This window comes from Ursus americanus, chromosome 3, assembly GCF_024610735.1.
Source record: "Ursus americanus isolate L20-20 chromosome 3, mUrsAme1.1.p, whole genome shotgun sequence".
Taxonomy (NCBI): domain Eukaryota; kingdom Metazoa; phylum Chordata; class Mammalia; order Carnivora; family Ursidae; genus Ursus; species Ursus americanus.
The window spans coordinates 95,290,255-95,309,686 of NC_142129.1; the positions used below are offsets into that span (position 1 = coordinate 95,290,255).

Sequence of the window (19,432 nt, forward strand, 5' to 3'; positions counted from 1 at the left end):
GGCCTCCACAGCACCACAATGCACACCGACGCCCTGCGACACGGCCTCCACGGCACCACGACGCACACCGATGCCCCGCAACACGGCCCCCACGACACCACGACGCACACGGACGCTCTGCGACACGGCCGCCACGGCACCACACTGCACACGGACGCCCTGCAACACAGACGCCCTGCAACACGGCCGCCACGGCACCACGCTGCACACAGACGCCCTGCAACACGGCCTCCACGGCACCACGATGCACACGGACGCTCTGTGACACGGCCACCACAGCACCACGCTACACACAGACACCTTGTGACACTGCCGCCACAGCACCACAACGCACACCGACGCCGTGCAACACGGCCGCCACGGCACCACGTTGCACACGGACGCCCTGAGCCACGGCACCACGCTACACACAGACACCCTGCGACACAGCCGCCACAGCACCACAACGCACACCGACGCCATGCAACACGGCCGCCACGGCACCACACTGCACACGGACACCCTGCGCCACGGCACCACGACGCACACCGACGCCCTGTGACATGGCCGCCACGGCACCACGACGCACACCGACGCCCTGCAACACAGCCTCCACGGCACCACGACGCACATGGACGCCATGCGACATGGCCCCCACGGCACCACGACACACACGGACGCCCTGCGATATGGCCGCCACGGCACCACGACGCACACAGACACCCTGCGACACGGCCGCCACAGCACCACGACGCACACAGACGCTCTGTGACATGGCTGCTACGGCACCACGACGCACACAGACGCTGTGCAACACGGCCACCACAGCACCATGCTGCACACGGACGCCACAGCACCACGCTGCACACGGACGTCCTGCGACTCGAGCACCTTGGGGCCCACATTCTACCCCTAAGAAAATGGACTGAGACATCTTCCATCACAGAGAAGGAAACCCAGGCTGAGCACAGGGACCCCTGACATTTGCGATCTGAAAGGCAGATATTGCAAAGGCAGGTGTGACTCTGGTCACTAAGGAAAATGTGCAAAGGTGAGTACTTGAGGCCCGGGGTCCGTGCAGAGGCTCTGTGAGTGCAGCAGGTCCCGTCTGAGGTCCAGAGGGAGCCTGACAGCCCCAAAGAGGGCCCCACATCAAGAGAGAGACATCCCACATGATAAGCCGAGACCCCCACGAAACGGCGAGGACTCACCTGTCCCAGGTACACCTGCGCACAGCGGCGAGTCACCACCTACAATGAGAAGACACAGGGTAAGCAGAGGGGCTCCCAGGGAAACTCCACACGATGTCCACTCAGGCACGGCCCCAGAGCTGCCCTGCCTGACGCCGCTCACGGCCGCAGAGTTCCAGCATCAGAGACAGACAAGACCTGCAGTTATGAGAATCCAGATTTTTCCTCACTTTTACAGAGTCCAGCTCCCTTCCCAGAATTTCCTGCAAACCCTGGAGCCTTCCCCAAGAGAAACGCCCTGTGCTCATGCACAGAATTTTCTCTTCAATTTCAAAGGACCAGTGGACTCCCAGGCTAGGAACTGGGGAGCACCACCACAAGGAGGTGGCGGCCCTGCCTGGTGGTCTTCAAGCCACCCCCACAACCACACCCAGTGCTCGTATTCCTTACAAAGTAGACCGCCTTTTCTAGAACTCTTTCCAAAAGTGGGACAGAAAGCAGATGAGTGGCTCTGGGGCTCGGTCCCCTCATCTGAGCGGGGGAGGTAGGCAGAGTGTGGGTGCTCAGAACAGGCCGGCACAGGCCAGGCTCTCATACTCCGGGAGCAGGGACCATCCCTGGGCAGACGGGGCTCTTGGAGGGTGAGGGGATCACCCCTGCCTCGTGCGGTCCTGGGAGGCCAGGATCTTGGCACCTGCCAGCAGGATTTAGCTCTCCTTCCCCGGTGCCCCCGGTACCCCCATCCTCAAAGCAAAAACGTGCACAGGAAGGGAGAGACCCCCAGGGATCTGACGAATTGTCCTTGTGGCCTACAGTGGGTGGCAGCATGACCTTGGCTCTAGACATGCAGACTATTTATAACTGTTGCTTATCTTCTGAAGTCCCTCAGGGAATATGACACATGGTCATTCATTCGTCTGGGACATACATCACTCCAGCAGGAGGCTGACTCATATACTCGTCTGGGGCGGGGCCCTGTCCCGTGGCACCGACCCTCTCCCCACCTGCACCCCCTGCCCACACACAGCCCCTCTCTGCCCAGCACCGCAATGGCTTCCCTGCCCTGACCAACACCCCCTGGAAACAGAGGCACATCCTTATGACACGCGTGTCCTCAGGTCCACACACGTGTATATCAAAGCTCGATGAGTGGAGGAGGAAATACGTGAACCAATAAATATAAAACAAAACGAAAACAAACAAAAAAAAAATGTCTCTGGAAATAGGGGAAGTTACAGACCAGTGCCTACAGGGTGGGGACAGCCGGCCAGGCAGGCCCACGGAGCGCGGGGCTCGGTGGTCACGTCTGCATGTGGCAGTGTCCATGCAGCACCTGGGGGCCCGGTGCGCCACTCTACGGGACACCTGGCAAGGCCGTGCAAGGAATCCGGGCTCCCGTCTTTGAAAAATCGCTATCTGGATTCCAGGCCAGGGAACATTATTAAAAAAAGGAAAGATCCAGAGGAAGCTCAAATGCCGATCACCAAGACAAGGACGCCAGGGAGAAAGGCTGTGCGATTGCAACTCTGCCATTCCGGGGAAGGCAAGACTGTGCCGGCCATAAGGAGATGGGTGGTGGCCCGCGGTGGGGGCTGGGGGCCGGGGGGGGGGGGAGACACGCAGAGCACAGACAATGTTTCGTGAATACAGTCTGTGCGATCCTCTAATGGTGGACATGTGTGACCCATTTGTCCAAACCCACAGAACGGGCAGCACCAAGAGCGAAACCTAATATCAACTGTGGGCTTCCGTTGGTAAATGTATCGGTATTCGCTCACCCAGGGTAACAAATGCACCCCGTACTGCAACAGCACAACAGGGAAAATCAGGAGGGAAATGAGAGTACCGTAAAGTCTATTCATTAGTTTTCAGTTGGCTGCTGGAAGCGTGTGTGTGTGTCGGAAGAGCAAAAGGAAAAGTCCTATGCAGTCTCGAAACCCGCGAGTCTTACAAAGCTCAGCCGGCAGATCTTCCACCCAGAAGGCAGGTGGGTCCGGTGCATCCCACAACCCCCCCCAGGCTAGGAGGGGGATGGCGACACTGCCCACCTGTCCCCAGGGTGCCCTCCAGAGAACGAGAGCAGGCTCTAAGCCGGGGCTCCAAGTCCCACGCCCGCCCCTCCTTGCAGCCCCATCCACGGCCGAGAACTCTGAGGAGCTCTGCCGTTCCTCACGGTGGCGACCCGGACACACCGTCAGGGAGGAGATGTTCGCCAAGGCAAACCGCATAAGCTACAGTCTTCGCTGGAGAGCGAGCAGGGGCCTGGGACGGAACGAGCAGGCTCCCCAGCTAAGTACAACAAGGACAAGCATCAAGCCTCAAGCCTCAAGGCTTGCACTCGTGCCGGGGAGGAGCCTCTGATCCAGAGGACCGATTACAACCTGCCGTGTGCACCTGCACCGTTACAAAACGCAAACAGAAAACGTCCAAGGGCTACAAAGAACTTGCAAATGAAATGGCACCAAAAGCGCCAAGTCAAAGAAGAGGGTGTGGCCTAGGGGAGAACCACCTGTCGGCACAGATAAAACGAATGTTTACATCAAGAATAGTGAACACCTAATTTCGCAAAGACCATCCTCGAGTGGACACAGTGGGCACGTGTCCCTTGGATGTGGCTCACACAAAATCCCAGGACGGCAACTCCCGGAGAACACACCGCTTGGCCTGCTGCATTTCCTCCCTTGGAATAAGAGAGAGGACGCCAGCGGACTCCAGTCTGGCAGGGGTATGGTGGGAGGGTGCAGGGCACATGCATGGTCCCCCGTGGACCACCCTGCCTGGCACCTGGGATGTATGCAGCCATGCAGAGTCCCCCCCTTGCATGTCCTGGACACTCAGGGGTTCCCTCCAGCTCTTCAGTCTGATCAGAGAGGCACAGCACACGATCACGGGCTCTCCACCAGCCACGCACCTGCTCCCCTGACCCACGCCCCCCCCCACCTCCCCTTGGGACAGAGACGCCAGGTAAGAACAACACAGGCAGCTGTTCGGGGTTCAGGTCGGGTCAGTAACGGTGGAGCCCGCTCACCTGCTTTCTGTCCCCATCTTACGGCGACCTCAGATCACACGCCCAGCGGGCCATCTGCTATGCTCACTTCATGAAAGAAAACACCGTGGTGCTGGATGGTTTCCAGGTGGGCCTGACCTTCCCCGTCATGCAAGAGCTGATGCTTCTCAATATCCAGGTTACGCAGGAACCAGTCCTGTCTCACTGACGGAGCTAAAAACCCGGTGGCACCTGCCACGCGCGTCAGGACCGAGGGAGGGTCCCGACGTGGCACTGTTCCCAGGGACCGTCTGACAGCAGGACGCCCACAGAGCCCCAAGTGCACAGCCAGTGCATTAGAGGGAGGACATGGCTGCACCCTGGGGGCCTGGACAGTGCCTCCCTCACCGAGCTCCTTCCTGCTCTGGAAGGTGGCCTGAGCACGGTCACAGGAGAATGGGGCCCAGCTGCCACCCCCGGGCTGCACTCACGGGGATGCCCACGGCTCATCCAAGGGGCATCTTCATGTCCCAAGTGGGCCACACGCTGGGTCTGCGGGTCCTGCTTGCTGGCCCTGACTGCCACCCAGAAAGCCAATGACCGTCCCTTCGGTGCGTGAAGGGCTGAGTCTCACAGAGGCTGGGCAGTGTGGGCAGATCCCACTGGGTCCAAACTCCACGTTCCTCCCCTGGAGGGAATTGCTCTGCTTTCTCACCGCAAGTACCCGGCGGGTGGGCGAGGGGCGGAGCCCACGGGGGACAGGGGAGGGCAGCAGTACCAGCACCGCCAGGGACTGCGACAGCCTGGAGAGATCGCAAGAGGTCTGCTCTGGGACTGGTTTATGGCCTCATCGCGGCTGCATTAGGGGCCAAGTCACCGTAACCAAGGACAACCATAAACAAACAGGACTGCACCCGGCCACACCTGGCTCCATCGCACCTGCAGCACGAGGTATCGAAAACTCTCCCCAGGCCAGCAGGTGGACAGGTTACCAGATAGAGGGGGCCTCGCTCCAGGGGGTGACTGTGCCCTGGGAACGGGAGTGTGGGTGTGAGTGCTGGTGTGTCTACGAGTGACTGCGTGTCTGAATGAAGCGTGCACGTGTGTCCGTGTGCACACTCTCGCACAACCCAGGTCCAGCCCTGCAGCTGCCCCTCTGCAAGGGCACCGGGGCGCTCTGGCCAACACCCCCAGGGGCTGACCCAGGCTAGGAGCTGAGACTCCTTCTCCGGGGGAGTGAGACCCACCTCACAGGGCCTAACTTGGCCCCTCTGTTTACTTCTGGAAATTAAGGTCCTGGGACCGAAATTACAGTTCAGCCCTCCCCGTGCCCTACAGAGATTGTCTCTTTTCCATTAGCTCAACAAAACAATGAACTCAGCGTTTGTTGTTGCCAATTCTTACTAAATTTTACTTCGAACAAAGCCACATAAAACAGCACACCACCGCTCTCTCCGGAAACGCGTGTGTATAATGAAGGCCCACACAGCCCGTGGGCGCAGAGGAAAGGTAAAGCCGAGCCGACCCTTCCGGAATCGTGGACAATCCCAGTTGTGCTGGGCCACATGAGTGAGCACCACAGAAGCCCACGGAAGCCAGTGCCCTCAAGCATGTGGCACATTTTCACGAGGGCAGCTGCCCCAGGGAAAGCCAGCAGCTCATCTTCTCTCCGGCCGCACTGCCTACTCATTTTCCAGGTAATCCTGCCCACAGGAAAATTCTCCCCTGGCTGGCATCGCACTGGCATGAGCAAATACTCAGGCCGGGATTCTGGAAGGGTGTGTCCACTCAAAAGCACCAAGTTATGAAGAAGCACTCAATCAGTGCCCCCACGTGCCCACGATAAACCCATCCACCCTCACGGACATGCGAGTGAAACAGGGAGAGAAAAACAGGTGGGCCACCCACCCACCTTGATGGCTGCAGAAGCACTTTACTGAGTGACGCCCAAGGAAGATGCGCGACCTTATGCCCAACTTGCACCATTAAATAAAACCACTTCATTTTAAAATTCACAGTACTGAGAATGCCAACAGAGGCGGGGCACAGTGTGGCAGAGGGCTGACCTTTGCTTTATCTTTGCAAAGGCGATTGCTTACGAGATCGGGTGGCAGCACCTGCTTCCCCCCGACGTTAACCAGAGAGACCACCTGCCCCCTCACGCCCCGCACCCAACTGGAGAGACAGACACCCAAGCAACGTGTCCGCTGACCCCAGGACTGTGCGGAATCTCGGGGGCCCCCACGTCTCTGCACGGAGCAGCAGTCCCGAGGGAGGAGGGCAGGGCTTTTTCTCAAGGGGCAGAATCTTTCACGTTCTCTTCATCCTTTATTATTTTATAGCTTTGACTCTGGGGCTGTGTGTTGCTGATCGATAAACACAAGATTTTTTTTTTTAAAGATTTTATTTATTTATTTGACAGAGAGAGAGACAGCCAGCGAGAGAGGGAACACAAGCAGGGGGAGTGGGAGAGGAAGAAGCAGGCTCATAGCGGAGGAGCCTGATGTGGGGCTCGATCCCATAACGCCGGGATCACGCCCTGAGCCGAAGGCAGACGCTTAACCACTGAGCCACCCAGGCGCTCCAATAAACACAAGATGTTTTTATTCGCCCATTACATAAGATGGAGAAGAGATCAAAGTTTAATTGTGTTTATAAGAACCATTACGGTTGATCAGAAACGGGACAGGGCAGTGACAGAAGGGAAGCCCCTCTCCCCAGTGCTGACATCCAGAGAAGAGCTCAGATACCACCCGTGTCGGTCGCTCGGGGACAAGGACAGTCCCACAGACCCTGCACCTTGAACAGACATCTCTCTTCCCTCCTGGTCCCGGAGTCAGATCCACGCATGGCACGAGGTCCACGCATGGCATGGCCGGTTCCCCCAAGGTCTCCCTCCTGGGCATGTCCATGGCCGTCTCCTCCCCGCGTCCGCTGCTTATCCCTCCGTGTGTGTCTGTGTCCTGATCCCCCCTTCTTCTAAGGACGCCAGTCCTGTGGGGTCACTCCAGCCACGTCACTATACCTCCATCACCTCCTTTGAGGCCCTAGCTGCGCAAACAGCCACATTCTGAGGTTCTGGGGCTCACGGCTTCCAGGCGCAGATCTGGGGGTGGGGGCACATGAAGCCTCAAAGGTCTGACCAGGCCAGTGGAGGACCCAGGTCAACACAGGACATTCCCACAAGTCTGGCGGGAGCCGGGTCCTCTGGGCAGGGCCAGGAGGGCTGCCACGTGGGCAGGCGACTCAGCTCCTCAGTCAAGTGTGCCCATCAACGCTCCTGTGGGTGGGGGCGCACAGGCAATGGCGGGAAGGCCCAGGGGCAGATCTCCACACTGCCCTCTGAACAGGGACAGCATCGTGTGAAGACGGTTCCACAGAATGCCAGCGTCCAAGACTCCATTGATTTACCTGCTTGCTTCAAGCTCTCCCAGGGGGTAGGAGAGCTCACGTCACCCGTGTAATCCCAGGAGAAAATATGCCCCCCAGGGCCTGCCTGCCCCACATGGGGGCGGAGGGTGGGGCACTCCTAGGGATCCTTTCATCACGTTTCTCCTTCAAGTTAGCAAGGAGCTACTGAAGGTTGTGTTTTTTCTTTTATAAAAAGAGGAAAGGTAAGCCGCCCCAGGTGTTGTCGGCCCTCAGTCCCGGCTCCGCTGGCCCGCAGGGTCGGCCCCAACAAGCTCTGCAATTCTAGTAACTTCTAGAGCAGTTGCACACCTGCCCCAGACTGGGTCTTATTCCCACATGTACGCTGGTAGTGAGTGTTCGAGGTGGCTTCCTGACCCAATCGAGGCCTGAGGTCCAGGCAAACGCCTGTCAACGCTCACATGGCACAGAAAAGAATTAGATCGAGAAAATCCTGCTCTGCGTTCGTCTGGTTACCAATATTTGTCCGAGACCAGAGATCTGTGAGTCTACTGCGGGAACAATGTCCCAGTCGTGCTTCTCCAGGTGGCGGGCAAGGGCCACCTGGGCCCACGGTGGGATGCTTGCTCGGTGACCAGATCAGGCTGAGTGCGGAGGCCTGGCACCTTCCTGACGGTCTCACTTTCCAGGTGAGGAAGCCGGGGCCCTCAGAGGTGAGGTGTCGTGTGCAGGACCCCTGGAAATTAGACGAGACCAGAATGGAGCCCCATAGACCCCCTGGGGCCGGAACCTACCAGATTACGGTTTCCTATCTTTGTGAAAAGAAAAAAAAAAAAGATGACATCTGATACTTAGTAAGATGCCAGTGGCTTGCCAAAGAACCAGAAGAAAATCTCATAAATACAACTGAATTGCAGAAAGATAAAAAAAAATACACATATGTAAAATTTAAGAAGCCTTTTAAAAACGGCTTTTACTTTTCTGGTCATTTAAAACAGCAGACTGACACATAAGTGCACCAAATTCCCGGACCACTTTCCACGAGAAAAATCCAGGTCTCAAATTCAGACCACTCCTCACCAACTGTCACCACAGTCGGCCTGCAGCGTGTCACGAGTGACCGGAAATTAATAATAATTACAGAACCCATGTTGGTGGATAATATACATTTTAATGAATTAGAAGACGCTGTCAGTCACCCCCACACTAAGGCCTGTGCGCTCTTTCCAAAGTTTCCCCCAGGAGCGAAGCAGGTTGCAGCTCCGAGGCGGGAGCACCAGCGGCCCTTTGGCGGGTGACTCAGCGGCACCCCAACCAGAGGGAACATGCCAGAGGGCAGGCTGGCACCCAGGAGATGCGTCCTTCACCATGCCCCAACGGGGCAGTGGGGACAAGCAGCTCCCATCCATCCCCTTCCAAAGCCCGAGGCGGCGAGGACACTGCCGACATAGGAGCAAGAGGACACGGAGACTATGATGGCCGGGTGTCCACCTGCTTCGAGGGCAAAGGCCGCAAGCCTCGGCAGGGGCAGGTGGGCAAGGGTCCCCAGCGGCGCAGCGGGGCACGGGGTACACGGTCCCCTCACCTGCATGGTCGCGCCCACCTGTCCACTGTCAAAACCATCAGACTGGATATTTATGACATGTGACTTTTCTAACCGTATGCTTATTTCAAACAAAAATTTATTTTTTACATATAATAAACACACAGTTTTTCAAAGGCACAGAGTCGGCTGGATAGCACAGAAAAGTCCCTGGACATGGCCTCAGAGGTGCACCCCTTGCCCTCCCTGTGCCCCGTCCTCCCCATGTCCCCTGTCTCCGCCATGTCCTCTCCCAGCGACCTGACCAGCTCAGGTGGCCCCTCCTCTGTGGACTCAGTCTTCCTCAACCACACAGGGGACATCATAACCCCTCCCTCCTCTCCTCCCACCAAGCCCCTCCTCTCCTCCTCCCGCAAACCCCTCCCCCACCGAGCCCCGCCCCCCACTGAGCCCCCCAACACCTTCCATGAAGAACTGTGTGGTGGGCGGTCTTGCAGACAGGGAGATGGGGGAAGAATGCCCCCCGCCCCGGCTGGGACGCCCACCCCACCCAGCAGGGTGCATGGGCCGGGAGACACAGTGTGAGCTGGGCCAAAACACGCCCCGCAAAGCACGTGCTTCTGTCTCTCTTGAAGAGAGGAGCTTAGGACCCACACACCCCGCCCCGGGACATTATTTTTAACACCTTCCTTCTTGCTACAGAAAGGAAGAAAAGGCACGAACACACTGCAGTCCTTTAAGGAAGGAAATGGTACATTCCACGGGGGTGCTGAATGGGACTTCCCCAAAAACACTCTGCCCGCAGTGTCTAAGAATAACACAACGAATCGTTCGGTTTTCACCAACTGTCCTGTGACCCAGGGAAGGGAGCATGACAAATCCCGACAGCTTGCAACTTACCACCGAATCTGAAAAGGAAACATGGAGCTTTGGCGTTAGGTGGCACGGAGGCAGCCTGTCCACTCGGAGTGTCCACAGAAGCGTGTGCCATAAACGCTCACGGGTTCGCCCCGTCGGAAGCTGAATCTTCATTCACGGTTACAAAATCCCACTGCAGCCAGGATCCCAGGGGGGACGCCCGAGACCGGCCTGCAGCCCCGGGCCCGTCTGCCAAGGTCTGCCTGGAAATGCAGGGGTGACTCCCTGCCGCCCCTCTGTGTAGCCCCCCACTCTCCCTGGGCAGCACAGAGCTTTCCGACAGGCCCCCGACGGCCCGGTCAACACCTGCCACACGCTTTTTAAACGTCCAGAAAAAGCCTCTAAGAGGACAGAAAGTGAAATAAAGACTCTGGAACAGGACTTCTGATTTCATAGCCAGCGCTAGCCACTCAGCCATCCTGTCCTCCCTGCCCCCCCGCCCCCGACGAAGCCGCAGCCCGGGGTCCCCTCCTGCAAGGATGGCTCAGCAGGCCCAGCTGTGTCGAGGCCGATGGGACGCCTGTGGGGTTCGGAGCTGCAGGTGCAGAGGCTGGAGCCAGCCGTGCAGGCTGCTGCCCAGAAGCACCGAGAGGGCATCCGTGAGCCATTCCCAGCCTGCGGGAAAGCGGGAGGCCAGCACTTCCTGAATCCCTGCTCAAAATGAAGAGCTTTCCAAGACAAAAAGCAAAACACAGAGCAAAATGGAAGCTGTATTTTACAAACTGAAACGTGGAGGTAGAGAATCCAGAGCTCAGTGTCGTCGTCCTGCCCCCGCAAGTGGGCAGATGGGGGTGTCACTCCGAAAGCCTGTCCTCTGGAGTCACCACCAGGAGAAAGCTGGCACGAGGACTGGAAATGCTCCAGCCCAGGTGGAACGTGAGAGATTTCACACAGGAGGCGCCGATGTGCCACTCAGGGCCCCGTGAACGCTCAGACTCACACCATGGCCACCCAAGAAGGGAAGCACACAGGCACGGTCCTGACCCCGGCGTTGGACCTCCGTCCTCAAGGGCCTGACCCCGGTGGCCAGGCTGTCCAGGGACACACATGCTCTGACAACACGGGGACGGCGCCCGGGGGCGGCCACCAGGCAGCGGGAAGCTGCAGGTGTGGTGGGAACATCCTGGGACCAGGCTGCAGGGCCCCCAAGGCCACCAGCACGTCCTCCCTGACGGGGGGAAGAAGGGGACAGGGAAGTCACCAGCGGGGGTCTAATGACCCCCCCCCCCGCCACCAGAAGCTGGGGCTTGGAAGGCAGTGGAAGGAATGGGCAGCAGAGAGGTGACTCTGAGAACAAGATGCGGCTCGGGACGTCCTCTCTCGGACGTAATGTGGTCTCCTGACCGGAGCAGGAGCGCAGCCCCCAACGCCGCGGGGAAGTCCCTGAGCCCACACCGCCAGGCGCCAGAATGGACTGCACAGGCACCAAAGAACAGCCTCGGTTAGGACCTGGCTGGCGATAGCAAGAAGGGACACCAGCCGTGGCAGCCGGGAAGCACGGAAAGACCCCAGCAGGGAGCAAGGGAGCCAGCCCTGCACGCCCTCCCCGACGCCAGCACCTGGGGTACGCCTCGTCCACCAGGACCCGGCAGCCTAGTAAAGGGCGGGTCAGGAAAGAGGCAAGGACCGCAGGTGTCCGCGGATTCGAACAGACGCACGGGCAGCCTGAGGGCAGGAGCGAGGCGTCCGGGAGAAGAGCGTTCCGTGAAGCAGGAGCGCCAGGTACAGGCAGGCTGGGGAGGGCACGGGGCACTGCGCAGCTGGGAGGACCCCCGAGCTGGAGAGAGGGGTCGGCCGCACAATGCGGGCATAGAGTATAGACTCTAAACAGTTCAACAAGTCATGGTGGCCAGTAAAAGACAGTAGTGTGTCTGGACAAGAAGTCATGAACAGGGCGTTTGCTCACAGGGAACGTGAATGAAGAATGAAGAGTTCGTGTCTTCTAGAAAGAAGCCAGGGCCGCTCTCGACAGAGGCAAGCAGCAAGGCGCCCAAGGAGTGTCCGGAGCTGTCTGTGGAGGGGACACCGCTTCTGTGACGGAGGTGATGACAGGGAGCGTGAGGGAGCCAAACGCGCCAGTCAGCGGTGCGCGCGCTGATCCCCAGCACACGTGGGTGGCCTGGAAGGAGCCGCAGGGGTCCTCCCGGCAGGGAGGCCAGCAGATCGTAAAGCTGCACCTGGACTGAGCAGAGCCCACGCAGACAGGCAGGGGCACCACACTGCCACGCCACTGGTACACGGGGACGGTGCCACCCCCGAGAGAGGACAAGTGAAGAATTCCACATGCGTCCGTGCACACGGCCAGGCACCCACAGCCGCCAGGGTGGGACAGAGACAAGAGGGGGCCCGCTCCTGCTAGGTGGGCAGTCACATGGGAACCCAGGACCAGGCAGGTGGTGGCATCCGAAGGTCCCGCTCTGCCACGGGCCCAGTCACTGTGGGACCACACCCAAGGGGACCAGAGAAGTCCTCCCCGGGGATGAGCCAGGGCTGCAGCCAGCACACATCAGTGCAGGATGCTGGGGGAGCAGGGGTACTTGTGGGAGCCAGGTGGCAGGGCTGGGAGCCCACCTGGGAGAAGCCACAGAGCCGGCCAGGGTCAAGGCAGCACGGACAGGCTGGGGTCTTAGGGAATGCTAAGCCCACTCCTTTGCCACTGGCCATGTGGAAGCACTTTCAGGTGAGACCCAGGCTGCATGAGGGGCACAAAAGTAGCCAATTAAATGGGATTTGTATGCTTGGCAGAGAAGATCCCATTCTCAGGAAGAGAACGTGGAAAGTATAGCATCCTTTTGTGCCATTTAAACGCTTAGGAAATAAGATGCATAGTGATTTGTGTTGTTCGCGGGTCGACATTTCATGGAATAGCTGGATTAGTAGAATAATGACCCCGACTGCAGACAGAACGGTCTCCAGAGACATATGCTTGCTCCCAACATGCAAGATGCAAGTTATCCCGAGTACTCGAAGGGGGAACGCTCCCTTCAGAGGCCCCAGTGCCGGGCTTGCTCAAGCTGCTGAACCCGGTTCTCGAACCCCTCACGGAAGGTATCCGTATTTCGTAGAGAAAGAAACCAACACCCCTAGCGGCTGTGGCTACCACAGGGCAGTCAAGCTCAGATCCCGGTGTCCTTGCCCCACGGTCCGATAGCTGCACCTGGAAACTCCTCCGTCTCCTTCTCTTCTCCCAAAAGGAGGGCAGGCGTGAGGAAAAGAATCCCCTCTGCGGAGTTGCACGAAGCGGTGATTCCCGTCACTAACACTTAGAAGAAAATTATTCACCAAGTGCTCCTTCTCGGTTTTGTCCACATTTGAGGACAGGTGCCCCTGGCAGCCTGGCCCCAGGGCACCCCAGCCTCGGCATCCCGTCCCCCGAGCTGCAGCGGGCACCTGCACGCTCGCACATCTGCTACCTTCGTCAAGAGAGGGACGTCTGCATGGAACAGAGGGGTCTCCTGTTTGCAGGTGCCCTCACTCTGCCATCGGAGCCGGGCTGCACGAAGTCGGGGGGCACCGCCTTCAGGGTGCCAGGCGGCAGGTGTCTCAGCAAGCCGGCTTGCTTGAACGGATCTGCATGCTCCCAGCTCGTGTTGCAGGTTCGTGAACAACCTGAGGAACCGCACGGGATCCCCTTACATGTAACTAGGTCCCCTTCGCACAAGGTGAGTCTGGGAACACACTGGAATTAATTTGCTAAAAATATGTCAAACCATGAGCACTGCCATTCCTCCCACCCCCCACGACCCACGACCCAGGGGACACAGCGCAGGGGCTAAGCTGTCACGCAGACCTCCACCAAGTGGTGTCTATAAAGGATCAAGGGACGCATGGGTCGGATGCGACCTGGCAGGAAGGACCGTTCTCGGAGGAACCTTCCAGAATACGCACGTGTAAACGGCTGCAGCTCTTCAGAAGTCACGTCACCATGCCACGCACAGACTCCCATACTTTTGCAATGAATTAAGACTACGAAACAGCTGCTCACGGAGCTGACTCAGAGTCTGCGCCGTGATCCTGGGATTCTTCACAAACCACGTCGTCCCCCAAGGCCCCACCACCAGCAAAGTCCCGGAGACGCGCTCCCAGCTCTGCGGCATCTCCAAAGGAATTCCGAGAAGCCTGAGTGATGGCAACAACCTGCAGCTCACTCGGGGGAGGAAGGACCCTGGGAGGGGCTGGCGGGTCCAGGGCCCACGGGCATCCTTCCTGGCGGAGACACAGACCCAGCGTGGGGTGGGCCACAGGCTCCAGGGGCAGAAGGGGCAGAAGGGCATGAGCTGAGGGGTCTGGAGGCTTCGGAGCAGGGATGCCAGGTGCACAGGCCGGCCCCAGCTCCACGGCGGATGCCCGAAGCACGCACAGACCTAAAACCCAACGCCCCGACCGCTGGGACGCAGGGGCTGTGTGACAGCCTCCGTTTGCTGGATTGATGCTGGGAGGGGCTGACAGACCACACCTGGGACACAGCAGAGAAGAGAACTGTCTGGAGACCCCGGGGAACCAGCAGACTTAAGCTCCTGGCTAAAACGCCTCACTTAACGCCAGGGGACGCCAGCTGTCACGAAGACCCATGTGTGCGGTGGTTTCCGAGGACGTCGCAGGCTCTGGGCCTCATGACAGAGGGGCCACCTAGAAAACGCAGTCTCCGGCAGGTCACTGCGGCTCCTGACCCAGCCACAGCCGGAACTCGGGGGTCACCAGTGCACGGGGCCAGCAGAGGCGGCGGCAGGACGGGGGGCCGACACTGCTCGGGGCCCAGACGTGGGAGAGGCTCCCTGCCTGGCCGTGCCTCAACCTTCAGAGAGAGGAACAGCTCAGCTTCTGTTGAGAGGCTTGAGGCTCCCAGCTTGGCCACCACGTGACAGCCACACGGGGACAGAGCAAACAGAGGTCCGTGCAGTGGCCTGGGACTCCCTCCTCTCCTGAAGGGGGCACCCACCTCACCGAGGGGGGCAACCCTGGGGTCCCAGACTTTGTCTCCAGCGAGGCACATTCAGGGCACATCCAGAAAGAGAATAGGCGAGCTGGGCATCCACGCCATGCAAGGGACAAAGAGGACTGAGGACAGAGCCCTGGCCTTGGAGACAGACAGCAGGGGGCTGGGGGTGAGGCCGGCGTGGGGACCCTCCACGAGATGACTGCTCTGTACCTTCGCGGGCGGGTTCCGGCTGTGCCAACTCACCGCTCAGTCCCGATATGGGACCTTACATTTGCAACAAAACAAAACAAAACACCCCACCTGGCAGTCAGCATAACATGTTCTCGAACACGTCAATCCCGAACCCACGGCTCCTGTAAGAGCTGGTGTGCGGTCTGGGCCGATGTGGAAGCGACCCGTGCCTGGGGGTACGGATTCCCACTTGCACAGAGCTCTTGCCCACTCACCAAAGCTCATTGGGACCCCACCTCTGCCATATTGGGGGCCCCGCCGGGGACCCCATCGCCTGCCTCCCTACAACGCCTTTCCCTACTTCCCCTGGCTCGTGCCTGTGAGTCAGCCAACGGCCGGGAAAAACCAGCTCCCGCTGCCCAGGCAGCTCGCGAGGCTCCAGGAAACCAGCACAGCCACCCCACGAGCAAAGGATTTGCAATCCCAAACTTCCCAGCCACTGTACCTAAATTATTTGCCTTCCCTAAAACCTAAATAATCAAGATTACCGTAATTAACAGCTAAGAGCAAGCTGTCTTCACGCCGGACTGTGGACGGATCACTCATTTATTTCACACATAAAGAAACCGTAACCCCGGGGGCTTGCTACAGAAGCCCCCGCAGGGATCATGGCCCAGGTCTCTGCCTCTCCATGCCCTCTGAGCCCAAGGCCTCGCCTGAGGGGCCATACTGCCTGTTGGCCAGGAAAACCGTGACCTCAGTCCATCCAGGCTGCAATCGAGGTCCCAGCTCATGACTCGGCTTCCCTGCCCAAGCCCCCAGCCCCTGGCTCGGCCCCATTTCTGCAGGATGGCTCCGTCCTTGGCACTGACGGTACAGCGGGGGTCACTACACACTAACGTGCTCCGGGAGGGTGCCACACCCCCGGCCTCTGTTACTCCTTCCACATCCCCACCAGGCCTGCGGACGTCACAGAGGGAACCCGCAGTGCCTGTCTTCCCCAAGTCAGTAAGCATCCGGACCGGGTCGGACATCACGCCAAAGCCTGGGCTCAAACCAAAGCATCACGGTTGTGTGTCAGGAAATCCAGCGAGCCCGGGACACTGCGGGAGCCTGTGTGTTACATGCACACGGGGTAAGCGTGGACCCACGCTGTCTCCAAGAGCCGCGTCTCAGCCCTTGGCAAACGGAGCTGCCCTCCGCTTATCTCCAGCGGCGGCTGGGAACGTATGGCCCTCCTGCGCCCCACGGCGACAATGTTATAGTTCTAGAATAAGAAGGGGCTTTGTTATTGCTGGGGGCATTCTCTCCTGCCACTCAAAGCTGGTTATCAAGAAAAATGAATGCGGATACATTTCCCCCAATCCTGATCTACTGAGAGAAAATGCTTATCTACATTTGAGCAAACTGCCAGTTATTGTGGCCAGAAATGCCATCATCGGTGATAGCTAAGACTTCTGGAATACTCTTGGAGCCAAAGAATTCAATCCTCTAAGGAGCCGGCTCTGGGCCCCCTTCAAGATATGGTGCCAACAGCAGGGGGGCTCAGCTGTCCACTGCCAGCCAGGAGTGGCCAAGCCAGCCATACTGCCGAACACATCTCAACCCTCCCGGTGTAGGGGAGGGGGGGGGCCCTCCTGGAAATCCAGAGAATTCCTGTGCTCCAACACAATCACTTAGAAGCACACTGCGTGTCTGAGAGAGGAGCGTATTTGCAGGCAAAGCAGAGCGAGGATAAGCCAAGGCTGGAAATCAGCTCTCCCCCTCCCCCGTGAGTGTGTCCGAGCAAGGAACACCTGGCCTCGGCCAGAAAGGGGGCTCCTCCGCAGTGAGACCAGAAGGGAAGCAGACGTGCCCCGAAGCCCCACCACAGGCACCGGCTCCTAAAACAGCTCAAATGCACATCACGGAACATCTCCGAGGGGCAGGGGACCAGGGCTTCGGAGGGGACGGCGGGAGTGTTGCTGGCCGGGGGGCTCGGAGTCGGTATAGCACGGGGCTCTGTACTACGCTCTCCGCCTCTCCTGCATTCCAAATCCCCCACCGTGGAAAGTTTTTAAAGAAAAGTTATTTAACCTCTTTCTGGAAAAAAACACATAGGGCCAGACTACTTGCCAACCGTGTGTTTGCATGTGTGTGCTTGTAAGTGTGCCTGTGTTTGTGAGCATGTCTGTGAAGTATGTGAGTGTGAATGCTGTGACTTGTGTACGCATGCATGCGTGTGTGCGTGTGTTCCCACATGCGTGTGAATTTTGTGTGTGCATGCTTGTGTGCTCCCACATGTGTGTGTATGTGTGCTTGTGTGTGTGCATGTGCTCCCACTTGGGCGTGAATTGTGTGTGTGTGCATGTGTGAGTACATGTGCTTGCTTGTGTGTCCGTGTGCACTCCCACGTGGGCGTGAATTGTGCATGTGTGTGCATGCTTGTGTGTGCGTGTGTGTGTGTGTGTGCACGTGTGTGTGGTGGGGAGGGTGGAGGGATTCAGGATCCCGAGTCCCCACACACAGAACTCACCACGAGGAGCCAGCTCACAGGGCACGAAGCACGCCTCCAGCACACACTCCTGCTCAGAGCCCGGAGCCAGTTGACAATTCTCAGCAACAAGCTGACCCAGGAAATGCACGGCAGCAACCAAATCCTACACTTTCTAAAGCCCCATCTTCCTGGGCCTCCAGCCACAGGGGCGGCCTGCGGGACATGTGAGGGCCTCCCTCTGAGGCAGGGCCGGCCAGGCAGAGGGGGCAATGCACACGCTCCTGGAAAATGTGGGAGGTGCAGATACCCTGGCCCGAGCAGAAAACCAGGCCTCTGCCTAGCGGTGCCCCCAACTGCCCAGCTGCCAGCTCCGGGCCTCCTCACCGCCCCACTAGTCAAAGTCCTAACCCCAACCAAGCACTCCAGGCCTCCTGTGCCTCTGGGGACCCTCGGCAATGTAGCCCCTCCAGGGAACTCAAAAAGCACAACCTTCCCTAATCCAGGGCCCCAAATTCCATGACAGCCTGACGACCCCCACCAATCTAAGAACAGCTACCCTAAAAAGAAGCCCCCCAAATCCTCAGGCCAGGCACGTGCCCTAAACCCATTCCTACGCCCCCACACCCCCAACGCGATGATGTAATCACGCGAGAGAAGGGGGCACTGCTGGGGGGCCGGGGGGAGTCAGTGACCGAATTCTTATCTGAAACCAGATTCTCGAGCGTCTCTTTCTACAATGAGGAGCCCAGAGTCCACAGCTCCTCAGCTCACTCCCAAGAGGAAACGCATACGTGCTATCGAGGCATCTAGTAGCCCTTTCTTGCGAGTTCCATGCCTGTGGCCACAGGCCAAGCGGCAGAGGCCAAGGCGGGGGCACAGCCCCGGGGAAGGGGCAGCTTACCTTGGCTTCACATTGCTTGTGGCAGCAGTACTTGCAGGCTGGAAGAGAGAGAGAAAGAAGGGGTGTGCGGTGAGCCGGTGGGGCGGCAGCGGGTCTCACACCTGCCAGCTCCGTCCGCCCTCCAGGACCGGGACGGAGGGAGGCCGCCCTCGCCGCGCGGTGCCCGCTTCAGCAAAGTGCGGGGTGCGCCTGGTGCGCGAGGCGCCGAGCCACCACCGGGCTCTCCCAGATCCCTGGAGGAGGAGAGCCGCGCGGACTCCGAACTGTAGAAGCCTCCACGTGGGCCTGGGAATCACAGCTTCTCCCCAAAAGGAACAGGAAACCCAAAAGTGCCCCCCCACCCCGGCATCAGGACTGGCGCCTTTCGATTAGTGACAAACCCGCTGGTTGAGCACCGCACACCCCGCGCTTCCGGACGGCCTGGGAACGGGCTGTCAGAATAAATCCACGTCTAAATTCCTGCAGGGGAATCCTTCCACCGGGGCCATTGTGCGAGCGCAGAGACATGCATTGGTCCGGGGCCCCCCAACAGCGCAGGCTTAGAGCCGGAACCAATGGGGATTTCACAGGCCCGCCCTCGGGAGGCTGCAGCTGGGCTGATGGCAGGAGAGCCCCGCCAGCCCCCACGCGGCTCGGGCACGCGGGCCCTGCCCCGGCCAGCGCCAGATGCCAGGCGGAAACAGCAGCACACGGGAGGCGGGGGCACCGCTGGGGCGTGGGGGAGGGGACCTGGGCTGCGTGCATGGAGCAGGGGCCTTCACAGCCCTCCACGGCCATGCGGCCCTGGGCAGGACCAGTGACCTCTCTGGGCCCCGGCTTCCTCTCCATCGAGGGACCCTGGCTTGAGACGACAAACACAATATCAGTGTACACAGTGTGTGGGCCCTGGAAGAACGAGGCCTCAGGGGGCAGCAGCCAGCCCCCAAATCTGGCTCAGCGCTTCGAAGCCCAGACTGTCCC

At 59.2% G+C, this 19,432-nt stretch overlaps 1 protein-coding gene across 3 annotated transcripts in view; it reads right to left on the bottom strand.

Moving 5' to 3' along the window:
- Positions 1-19,432, bottom strand: part of TNS3 (tensin 3) — a 214,623-nt gene that overhangs the window by 139,397 nt on the left and 55,794 nt on the right. For 2 of the 3 annotated variants that reach the window (XM_045793589.2, XM_045793581.2), the window contains exons 3-4: positions 18,473-18,510; positions 1,191-1,229 (exon numbers count right to left, since the gene is read on the bottom strand). Coding sequence is in view for 2 of the 3 variants with exons in the window: in XM_045793581.2 (XP_045649537.2) it covers positions 1,191-1,229; positions 18,473-18,510 (77 nt within the window). In the remaining variant the exon portion in view is untranslated. The remainder of the gene's footprint in view (positions 1-1,190; positions 1,230-18,472; positions 18,511-19,432) is intronic. The other variant, XM_045793582.2, reaches the window with a different exon arrangement.